Source organism: Pelmatolapia mariae, linkage group LG6, assembly GCF_036321145.2.
Source record: "Pelmatolapia mariae isolate MD_Pm_ZW linkage group LG6, Pm_UMD_F_2, whole genome shotgun sequence".
NCBI classification, from domain to species: domain Eukaryota; kingdom Metazoa; phylum Chordata; class Actinopteri; order Cichliformes; family Cichlidae; genus Pelmatolapia; species Pelmatolapia mariae.
The window spans coordinates 19,822,993-19,834,508 of record NC_086232.1 but is presented as its reverse complement, the minus strand read 5'-3'; the positions used below and the strand labels follow the sequence as shown (position 1 = coordinate 19,834,508).

The following is an 11,516-nucleotide window of genomic DNA, read 5'->3' as shown; positions in this document are numbered from 1 at the left end:
CTGGCTCCAACAGACTCATAGAAAATCCTGAGCATTTTCTGGCAGATTTTGAAGGACCTCAGTCACCTCAAAAAATAGAGACGACTCTGGCCCTTCCTGTAAAGTGTTGTGGTGTTTTTAGCCCAGTCCAGTTTATTGTCAATGCATACTCCAAGGTATTTATAGTAATCCACAATCTCTACATTGACCCCCTGGATTGAAACAGGAGTCAAAAATTCCTGGTCTTCCTGAAGTCCACTATCAATTCCTTGGTCTTTGCCACGTTGAGCTGCAGATGATTCTGTTCACACCACGTGACAAAGGAGTCGACCATAGCCCGGTACTCTGTCTCATCATCCCTGCTGATGCATCCAACCACCGCAGAGTCATCAGAAAACTTCTGAAGATGGCAGGTCTCAGTGGCAGTGGCTGAAGTGTGTGGTGTAGAGGGTGAAGAGGAAGGGGGAGATGACAGTCCCTTGTGGTGCCCCTGTGTTGCTGATTACCTTGTCAGACACACACTGTGGGAGACGTACATATTGTGGTCTTCCTGTCAGGTAATCAACAATCCAGGACACCAGAGAAGCATCCACCTGCATCGCTGTTAACTTATCACCCAGGAGGGTCGGGCTGATGGTGTTGAAAGCACTGGAAAAGTAAAAAAAACATGACCCTCACAGTGCTCGCCGGCTAGTCCAGAGATAGATAATGGCGTCCTCTGTTCTGAGACGAGGCTGATAAGCAAATTGAAGGGGATCCAGATGTGGTCTGACAATGGGTTGCAGCTGGTCCAGGATGAGCCTTTCCAGGGTCTTCATGATGTGGGAGGTCAGTGCCACGGGTCTGTAATTCTGGGGGCCACTGGGGCGTGGCGTCTTTGGTACAGGGACGAGGCATGATATCTTCCACAGCACTGGGACCCTCTGCAGACTCAGACTCAGCATAAACAGTTTATGAAAGACTCCACACAGCCTGGGGGCACAGGCCTTGAGGACGCGGGGACTCACTCCGTCTGGTCCAGCAGACTTGCCTGAGTGGAGTCTCCTCATTTGCATCTCAACCTGGTATTGAGTGAAGGTGATGGGTGGGGGAGGGGTGACAGGACTCTCATGTGAAAAGAGTGGCTGGCACAGTGGTGTGGCTCTGGATTCCAGGCTGACTACAGGTGAGGTTGTGGGGGTGTGAGTAGACACTGACTTGACATGGTAACTATAATGAACAAAATCAAAAACTAGCCTATAATTATATGTTGATTAATAAAACACAACAGAAAATTAAAATGAGCGGAAACAAGCTTGAATACTAGTTAAAATGAAAATACATTCATTGTTTTCACTTTTAGTCTATGTCTGTTTGGTCACACGTGCCAATACAAGAGCCTAAGGAGGCTTTGGTTAATTACAGTAATGGCAAAAACTGTCATAGTCCGTGGTCCTGGGTCTGTGGAATGCGTGCTGCTTGGGTAGCCACACCCCCGGACTGGGCCATCACCGACACACCTGCTCTCCATCGCGGTGATTACCTGCAGAGCTTCTTTACCTGGCGCTGACGGATGCTCCACGCCAGTCCGTAATCACCTCACAGTGGTAACTAGACTTCCGCGAAAGCGTTACATCAACATCTAGTTGGAGCTGTATTTAACCCGCCTGCCTGTGTCTAGGTTTCAATCCGGCGTTCGGCGTCTGCCACCTGCCTGTCCTCCTGCTCAACTGGCTCACCCAGTGCATCATCTGGCCCTTTCACCATCTCCACGGACTCCCTGCTCACGGGCTGCCGCACCTCCCTTCCGAGCTCCCACGGTCTCGCTCTATCGTAAGCCCACTACTCTAACGCAGTCTTAATGTGTTTTCCGCTTCCCGGCTTCCTAGTAATCCTCTCCCCTTTCTGTTGCAGCCTCCCGCGGTCCCGATTCCGGCTTCCTTGTGTCATTGTTTCCCCGGGTTATTAGTTCCTCGTTTTGCTCTCTAAGTTTCCCCCGGGTCGCCTTTCGTTAGTATAATAAAGTGTCTTTTCTGTTACCGCTGGGTCTGCGCCTGGATCCTTTCTGTGCACGCGCGCTGTGGCGCCTGACAAAAACTAAAACTTGCACTGATTTACATATGCCCTTGTATGTACAGTGGTTGTTGAATGGATGCAGGAGAGAATGGAAGTTACTACTGATATGACTTAAGTTTAGTTACAACCAAATTAACAAGTTATTTGCTCCCTTGAACAACAATTGTCTATATGCTCTGTCATTTTTTGTTATAATCCATATTTTATAATCTTACAACACTTATAAAATGTATTTAAATTAAAATATGGATTAGCAACTACAATAAAAAATTAACAAGTGTATTATAGATTCAGATACCTTTTTTTTTTGGAAATATTTTTATTGAAAAAAGAAAACAACAGTACCTGCAGTTATCGAAATACAATTAACCTTTCTTCATTTTCCTAAGTAAATATATTTATATATAAAAAAAACAACTAAACAAAAACGCATTCTAAAACAAACAACCCCCCCCCAGTCCCACACAGATCAACACAACCATCAAACATATTACAGGAATATAACAGTAACAGAAGTAAACAGGCAATACCTCTAGACTAGTAAAATAAGAGATAAAGGGTTGCCACTTTGGCTGTGCAACCTCTCAACGTATATTTAATTTTTTCAAGTTTTAAAAAAAAAACATGACATCTTTAAGCCACCGGGAAATAGTAGGATACTTAACAGACTTCCAATGCAACAATATTAGACGTCTCGCTAATAGGGATGTGAAGGCTATAATATCCTTTTGTGTGGAATCAAGTGTAAGTGAACGATCAGGAATCCCGAATACAGCAATCAGAGGACAAAGATGAAAGGTTTACCCAAAGAACAGTTGACATAATAGCAAAATACCCTGTCCAGAAACCTTGTAGCTCAGGACACAGAAAAAACATGTGGCTAAGGTGACAAGGAGAGCCATGGCATTTATCACATTTATTTTCCACTTCTGGATACAATTCAGAAAGTCTAGACTTAGAGAAATGCACCCTGTGTATGACCTTAAATTGAATAAGTCCAAGACGAGCACAGGAGGTGGAAGATCGTACCCTCGCAATAGCCTGTTCCCAAGACTCCTCATGTATTCGAATTCCTAGTTCTCCTTCCCATGTACACTTAAGCTTAACATTAGAGTGGTTACTAACAGAATAGCATCATAGAGTTTCGAAATGGTTCCTCTGTGATGAGGAATAAATGATAACGTAGTTTCCCACTGTTGTTCTGGAGGTAAAGAGGGGAAATTTGGGAAACACTTGGCAACAAAATTTCAAATTTGAAAATAGCGAAACAAATGGGTAATAGGAAGATTATAACGAGAAGACAAATTGGGAAAACTATCAAAAACACCATCCACATATAAATGTTTGAACTGTTTTATACCCTTGTCACACCACACTGAGAATGTCGAGTCCAAAAGTGAAGGGGGAAACAAATGGTTGTCGCTTAGAGGACCCGAGGAAGATGGCATTACAAAATTAAAGTGATGTCTAAACTGAAACCAGATTTTGAGTGTGTTAAGAACCACCTGATTATCAGTATACAGAGAGGGTTTTACGGGTAAAGAGGAATAGAGCAAAGCTGGTAAAGAAGAGCCCTTACATGATGATAGCTCCAATATACACCATGAGGAACCAGCCAGAAGATTTTAGCCAGTAGCAAAGTTTATGGATTTGAGCGGCCCAGTAGTAGGCTAGAAAATTAGGTAATGCAAGTCCTCCACTAAATCTGCATCGCTGCAGCAAGTTTTAGAAACCCTAGGTGGCTTCCCTCCCCAAATGAAAGAACCAATAATCTTGTCCAGTGAAACAAAAAAACGTTTCAGCAAAAATAAGGGAATTGACTGAAATAAAAATAAAAATTTTGGTAAGATGTTCATTTTAACAACATTAATCTTACCGATTAAAGAAAGGGGGAGATTACCCCATCTTTGAATATCAGATGTAATACTTGATATAAGAGGAGACAAATTTGCTGATTTAAGGCCAGATAGAGAGCGAGTCACGTTAATCCCTAAGTACTTAAACCCAGATGGACTGAGACGAAAGGGTAGATCGGACTGTTGAAGTTGACGTGCTGTCGTATTAACAGAAAAACACTCACTTTTCCCTAAATTTAATTTATAACCTGAAAACGAACTGAAGTTCTCCAGAATACTTAAAACAGCAGGGATGGAGCGTGCAGGGTCAGTCATATATAATAACAAGTCATCCGCATACAATGATACTTTATGTGCAATTCCATTACGGATGATTCCCCTGAATACAGAAGAAGATCTCAATGTAATAGACAGAGGCTCGATGGCAATGGCAAAGAGTAAAGGTGACAGAGGGCAACCTTGACGACAACCACGACCCAGCGCAAAATAATCAGAGTAAACATCATTAGTATGAACACTGGCTTTAGGGGATGAATAAAGAAGCCGAATCCAGGAAATAAATTTATCGCCAAAACCAAATTTCTCTAAAACTGCAAACAAGTACTCCCACTCCACCCTATCGAAAGCCTTTTCAGCATCTAAAGAAATCACAAGTTCAGGAAATTCAGATAGATGCTTTGAGTAAATAACATTAAAGAGTGTACGGGTATTAAAAAACAATTGCCATCCCTTTATAAAGCCATTCTGCTCTTCAGATATAATTCGAGGAAGCACATCCTCTAGGCGAGATGCAATTACTTTAGCCAGATTCAGATACCTTTAAACATGTTCACTAGAAGACAGATGTACAGTGTCTCCAGTGTCTCCAAAAGCTCATTGTCCAGACTGTGCTGTAATTATAAAGCAGATTTTTTTTTGTCAATGACTTTTTGTTAATTCACTGTAAATGTAATATTTAATTAATTTATTTGTGTATTTTATGTGGACACATTCTAAAAAAAAATAGAAAATAGGCATTTCTATAGTAGATCATGAAAAAACAGGAACTTTTTTGTCATGTTACTTATCTGTTTATCTCTCAATGAACTACTTGCACTAGGGCATGTGACGTATTTCCGTTTCCAAATACTACCGCTTGGACGTTTCCGGTATGTTTGTTTATCTATCGGTAGCTATGCTAATGTCACTTCAGAATGAGTATAAAAAGGAAAGTATTTAAAACAGAACATTTTCAAAAACAGGAGAAGAAATACTCCGAGCATTGCTGTGTCCCACTTTGTTCGGCTTCAGCCAAATTTAACGGCATACTAAGTTTTCATGGCTTTCCGACCCATTCCGGCTTGAGAAGACAATGGCTGGTAAACATACGCCGGGATCATTTCACGATTACCTCTCACACCAGGGTCTGCAGCAGACACTTTGCCAGTGATCAACTCATAGAGCCAACAACCCTTGATGGTCGAAGGCGGCTTATTAAAGGGGCTGTACCAACACTTTTTGAGTGGAATGGCTATAAAGTTGAACCACCGCGGCGTAGTGTTTGGGAGAGAACGGAGCGACGTCCTGAACTAGTTCCTCCTGACGATCAAGAAGAGCACAGTCTTACAAGAGATCATGACTACTGCTCAGTCCCTGAGCCGTCTGCATTGGACATATCTGCATCAGCTGCAGAAGACCTGTCCAAAGACGTGGAGACTCTGAGGAAGGAAATACAGGAGTTACGTGTCCAGCGAGAATTTGGGTTACAGCGTTTTGCTGGCTCCGACACTGACATCCGATTCTATACCAGGTACACCTAAGGTCTATTCAAGCTAACTGTTTAAAATATACCAAGGTCACCATCAGTTAAATTTCGAAAGTGTTTCCAGTCTTAATGAAAACAAAATAGATATTTACTTTTTCTCTGCTGATTGTATGGTTCATGTAGATGCTTTAGTATTTAAACGATATGCTACAGGTAAAATACAACACCAAATAGACTCTTAATCAGACTATGTTATACAGCATACCATTAGCATATTTGTCACAGTTTACATTATTTTTATGTCAGTGTGTAATGTTAATTAATGATTGACACAATGTATGTCTCTCTCGTGAATAGATTTCCAAGCTATGATCATTTGATGGCATTTTGGTTTTTGATTGAGCCTTGCATCTATAAAATGATCCGGGTTTCAAGAGCCAAGTCAGCTGCCAATAGGAACGAAGAAGTGTTGACACCTGCACGCACATCAACGGTAGGTTATGGGTTTGTTGGTAGTTAGAACTAGAGGTGTAATGTTAATGTATTTATGTACAATAACATTACATTATGTACAATAGCATACATACACAGGTGTATATATGCTAAAGGACTCAGCATCTTTTACATACATACACCTGTGTACTACAGCACCTCATTGTTTACCCCATGGTACAGTATGGTATGCATAACCATTACAAAACATTTAGCCCAGAAAAGCATAATTTTACTATTTCATAGCTTAAGGAGTAACATTTTCCCTTATGTTTTTACCTTCCAGAGGCAGCTGCTACAGCCAATTGACGAGTTCTTTCTTTTCCTGGTTTTCCTGTCAGTTGGTTTGAAGGAGGGGGACCTGGCACACCGATTTAACATACACCAGTCCACAGTGAGCTGCATTATTGCAACATGGACAAATTTTCTTGCCACTGCACTGGGGTCTCAATGCATCTGGCTTACACGTGAAGAAGTGCAAGCTTACCTCCCTGAAGAATTCAAAGATTTCTCAGACACCCAGATGATCCTTGACTGTACAGAGCTGAGGTGTCAGACACCATCCTCACCACTTCTCCAAAGTGAAATGTACTCTTCATACAAATCCCACTGTACGATGAAAGCCCTGGTTGGCATAGCTCCACATGGTCCAGTGACATTCATCTCTAATCTGTATGCTGGTTCGGTTAGTGACAAGGAACTATTCAAACAATCAGGCATTGCTGAGAAGTTGACTGAAGACATGGCAGTGATGGTAGATAAGGGCTTCCTAATCACCGATTGTTGTAAATGCAAAGTGTACTGCCCACCTTTTCTATCTAAGCAGAAGCAGATGCCAGCATACCAGGTTAAGGAGACGCAGGCCATAGCCAGACTCAGGGTACATGTGGAGCGAGTCATTAGGAGGATAAAACAGAACAAACTTTTTGATAGCATCATTACCATGTCACATGTTTACAATATCAACCAACTGTTTGCAGTAGCATGTATGCTGTCAAATTACCAGAACACAGCATTAGTTAAAAAATGGGTTAAGTGAGACAACATGGACTTTTCCCAAGACACCAGTGCCAGTACAAGTAACTTATGGAAAATGACCTGCAGCTGAGGCCACTACAGTTGCATTTCTTCCTTGACAAAACTTGATTACAGAACTGGTACTTGAGTGCTGATAATTGAGTTCCAGTTATTGATAATTCTAATTCATTGCAAATGTTGAATGTTAATAATACTGTTTAATTATACTACTATATTACTATTCATATTCAAACAAAATTGTTTATCAAAATTATAAAGTAAATCACTAAATCGTTTTAAAATCATAAGTGACATTGTGCTTTTGTAACATCCAAAATACCATTTGTCATTTTCTTCATTCAGTTGTGTTATTGTCTAAATGTATGTCAGTATGCTAGGCATGGATTTTTAAATACTTACCATGTAAATAAGTTCTGCACAAATTCAATGTTTTAATGTGTGTTTTTAAAAAATGAAATTGATGCCATTGCTTAAATAACAGTTTATTGATTTCACATAAAAGTAACATGTAACAACAAAAAAAAAATCATGAAATACTTTGCAATTAAAACATCAGTTATTTTGTTCCAGCCAGCCTGAAGGATCTGTTTTCCTTTTTGCTATGTTTTCACTGTTCATTTTTCCAAACACAGGTATTTTGGCATATATATATGTAAAAAAAAAGTCAGCCTTTTCTCTGATTGCATTGTGCACATCTGTATCCATGTATATTCTTTGCACTAGGTAGTCCTCTTGTGCCCACACAACAAAGTCACACCACTGCATCCCACTGATGAGCAGTTGTCCTTGCACTTGCCAGTAATATGCGTGGCTCTTTTTTAGTTTAGGGGTACCACATTCCATCTGCACATATTTGCAGTCAATAAAGTTTTGTACATTGGGACATTTGAATTCGACAAGGCCAAACTGGGGGTATTCATTGGGGTCAAAAACAACACCATCAGGAGATGCAGCAAGCCAGGGGGCAATGGGGTGAATGACCAGACCACAGGGTGAGTAGTTAACATTCATTAGCCTACTATACTCTGCTGCTATTGCAGGCTCGATCTCAGTTCCTCTCCTCATGTCTGCTGTCTGCCTTGTTCCCTTCAATATACGCTCTGCTAGTGACTCTGCCGAGCTCTGGCCTCTGACGTGACACACCTCCCGAAACCTAGAGGCAGTCACTCTGGGCCTGCGGAGCTGATGCCACTCAGATGAAGAGCTTTGCTCACATGTAGCTTCCTCTATTTTGTGAGCCATTTCCAGAGTTACAGACAAGCTTTTCAGATGCAGAAGCTCCTCTTCTGAGCACACAAACACACAATCTGATGGCAAGATGTCATACCCCTCCAGAGGCAAGTGCGGTGTTGGTGGTGCATCACGGTGTAGTGTGATGTACCGGGTTGTCAAAACCGGCTGCTGATATGACAGAACACTGCCCTCCTGCACCAGCCCAAAAGCACTTTCCACAAGGGGCTTGTCAGGTCTCATGTTCATTGTGGTCACAAGTGGCCTGTCCTCAATATTAAATTTTGCATATGCTTCTGTTATTCTGAACAAGCAGGGATCTGGTAACGGACCTACCATGCCTCTGTAGAAGCCACTCCTAAAGAAAACATCAATGACAATAATGTAAAGAAGAAGGTTATTATACTGAACAACAACTAAACTAAAAACTAAAAGGTGTAAAACAGTGGTGCATAAGTTAGAGACTGGGATGTATATGTACATGACTGAGTTAGCCGTCTTCAGAAAGTGTAATGTTGTATGTAAATTAATACCTATTCTGACACATGTATGTATGAACAAATAGCAACATGCATTTGTAACACAGGAAACCAAATTTTACAAATCTAATTACCGTACTCCAGTCTGGGCCATCCTATTTGGTACCGGCTTAGTGAAGATCATGGAGTTGATGGGTCCTGGTTTCACACCCTAACAGAAGACACATTTACTATGGATGGTGTTGCTGTTCATATGTAAACATGGACTAATTCAAAAACTTTAACCTCATTTAAATTACCACTGTCCGTGGCTTGTGCCATTGCTGTTCAGATTCCGTGCAGCTATGCACAGGGGGGACAACCGGCACTCTGAGTTGTGAGTAGTGTGCTGTTTGGAAGAGCAATGCCACTGTGTGATTGCACATAACAGCACCTGCCACACAGGAGCACTGGCTATGTCTCAGTACCACCGGCGATGAATCCAGAAGCTTAATCTACGAAGAAAGAACGAAAATTAAAAATGTAACATCATCTTCATGGAAGAGCCGAACAGGAACATAGTTCAGTGTTATGGTTACTGACCCCTACAGGTTTACCCTCCTGAATGCTTAGTGTTTCCTTCTCTCCCTATTAAAACAACTTAACCATCCTTGATAACTGTAATAACTTAGATTGTGTATATTTGCAGTATTAACTTGGTGTCAAATGTTTCTGATCACCCAAACACACGTTGATTAAACTATCTGACTAGTCAAATTAGGAGTGATAAAGCAGGGAGACAAGGAAAACATTCAAGTTGATGGGCCTTTAGGAATGAACTTAACTAATGCTTAAATAAACTGAACCCCACTAAACGGGGATTAACAACTTTACACAGCTTCCTGCCTACACTTAGTCTGTGTGGTGCCTCACTCTTCCTCATTGACCTGTAGCACAGGGCTCTCACACCGACCTCCCCTGACAACCTGTCTTTATTGGACACTGAATAAAGATACAAGTACCATTAGCATTATTTCTGTATTACTCATGTCAGCACGTCTTAAACATATATACTTTACACTTAGCAAGAGTAGCATTACGTAGTTAACTACCTCCTTAGTTAGCCAACTACCTAACGCTATTATAACAGTGTCTAACAACAAAAGTGACATTAGTTAAGAAAACCTCAACTATAGTTTCGGACGACATAAAACACCGTTTAAGAAAACATGTAGAGAATTGACATCAAATGAAGGACATAGCGGAGTACGTAGTGTTTGCATTTGACGTTAGCTAACGTTTCTTTGTCGGTTAATTTAAGTTTTCTTACCTTCGTAGTTGTGTATATATGATGCAGCATATAACTTAAATCCTTTATCTAATTTGCTGGCGGGGGTTGTCGTCACTCTGCACATCCGATGTTCAATTTTGGGAGCTCTTGTAGGCAGCGAGTGTAGAACGTCACCATGGTTTAACCATACCGGAAGCACTGGGGCAGGACTACATAGAACGCGGAAGTGATTGTGCAAGTAGTCCATTTATTACTGCAGTATGATTGGCTGTGGGAGAGGCGTTTATCAGTAAGAGAAGCTGTAAAATGTACAATACAGTTAAAAGTCCAAAATTTATGCCCTCCTTCACATTTGGCTAGTAAAAGTGAAATCAGGTTTCCAAAAAAAAAAAAAAAAAAGTGATTACTTTTTCAGATAGGTCCAGGTAGGTTTGGATAGATTTTTTTCCCTTCCCTACAGTGTCTACACTCACCGTAGACTCCGGGCCAATGAAACGACATAACCGTCACCGTAGACATTGCGCTACCGTAGACTCGACATAAATGCATTTGAACCGAACAGAGCGACGGAACACAGCCCGTGTGAAGTGTGGCTGTCATCGCTCAACTCTGACACGGAGCGTTTAAACTGTCACACGATGTTAGAATGTAATCAAACTAGTTACCAGAGGGAATGTTTGATTTTGGGGACACTCCAGCCTAACCTTAGTGTACAGCTTAATTGTCAGCTGTTGACAACAACAACAAGCGACGATGAAGAGATCTTAGCCGGATGAGTTGGTACAATAAAGGGTAACTGGTCCGATTCTGATCTGTGTCTGTTTAGTCATCAATGGTGCGGTTGCTAAGCAACCGCTGGCGCGAAAGTTTCTTTTTTGCTCACTGGGCGGGGTTTAGATCAAAGGATTTACACAAGAAAGGACACTCAAACCCTTAAATAGATCCCCTCACTTCATATCGCTAAACATTTTCAAAGCTATCGAAAAGTGAAAAGCAAAGAGCAAAGAACATATACGAAAACAATGGGCAATAACACAGGTAGAAATGATTCAGTCACTGAAGATCCGGTCACTATGCCAGCTGTTATTTCAGAGCCGAAAGAAAATGGAATGCCCCTGACATCTGCAAATATGACAAATACAGAAGAAATTCATAATTACACTTGTAACTGCTGTTGCTGGTTTGGCGGCAGGAAAAACACGTCAATACAAAATCACAAAAAAGGAAAAACTCACGAGCCTGGAACTCGAATAGAGAATGAAGAAAAGAAAGAATGTTGGCTGAGGAAAATATGCAAAAACATCGCTCTGTGCTGCATGGAGACTTCCAACACAGTTGACTCTGACATGGAAGATCCATTCCGTGTGCCAGCG

The 11,516-nt window shown here is 41.3% G+C and overlaps 2 protein-coding genes across 2 annotated transcripts; one reads left to right on the top strand and one right to left on the bottom strand.

Annotated features, from left to right (window-relative positions):
• The first annotated feature begins 4,969 nt into the window (after nt 1-4,969).
• On the top strand, nt 4,970-7,365 carry LOC134628532 (uncharacterized). The gene is made up of 3 exons (XM_063475225.1): nt 4,970-5,679; nt 5,992-6,127; nt 6,413-7,365. The coding sequence occupies exons 1-3, from the start codon at nt 5,084-5,086 to the stop codon at nt 7,163-7,165; spliced, it is 1,485 nt and encodes a 494-aa protein (XP_063331295.1). The 5' UTR covers nt 4,970-5,083; the 3' UTR covers nt 7,166-7,365.
• A 7-nt stretch (nt 7,366-7,372) lies between these two features.
• LOC134629111 (uncharacterized) lies at nt 7,373-10,509 on the bottom strand. The gene is made up of 4 exons (XM_063476127.1): nt 10,183-10,509; nt 9,173-9,367; nt 9,008-9,084; nt 7,373-8,752 (listed from the first exon to the last, which is right to left on the bottom strand). Exons 1-4 carry the CDS (start codon nt 10,210-10,212, stop codon nt 7,717-7,719), a joined length of 1,338 nt encoding a protein of 445 aa, XP_063332197.1. The 5' UTR covers nt 10,213-10,509; the 3' UTR covers nt 7,373-7,716.
• Between the last annotated feature and the right edge of the window lie 1,007 nt (nt 10,510-11,516).

Excerpts from the sequence above, each read along its gene's own strand:
- LOC134628532 (XM_063475225.1), top strand. The coding sequence starts at position 5,084 with ATGAGTATAAAAAGGAAAGTATTTAAAACAGAACATTTTCAAAAACAG. Across the intron at positions 5,680-5,991 it reads GACATCCGATTCTATACCAG|ATTTCCAAGCTATGATCATT; the intron begins GTACACCTAAGG and ends TCTCGTGAATAG. Across the intron at positions 6,128-6,412 it reads CACCTGCACGCACATCAACG|AGGCAGCTGCTACAGCCAAT; the intron begins GTAGGTTATGGG and ends TTTACCTTCCAG.
- LOC134629111 (XM_063476127.1), bottom strand. The coding sequence starts at position 10,212 with ATGCTGCATCATATATACACAACTACGAAG. Across the intron at positions 9,085-9,172 it reads GGCACAAGCCACGGACAGTG|GGTGTGAAACCAGGACCCAT; the intron begins GTAATTTAAATG and ends GTCTTCTGTTAG. Across the intron at positions 8,753-9,007 it reads ATGGCCCAGACTGGAGTACG|GAGTGGCTTCTACAGAGGCA; the intron begins GTAATTAGATTT and ends TGTTTTCTTTAG.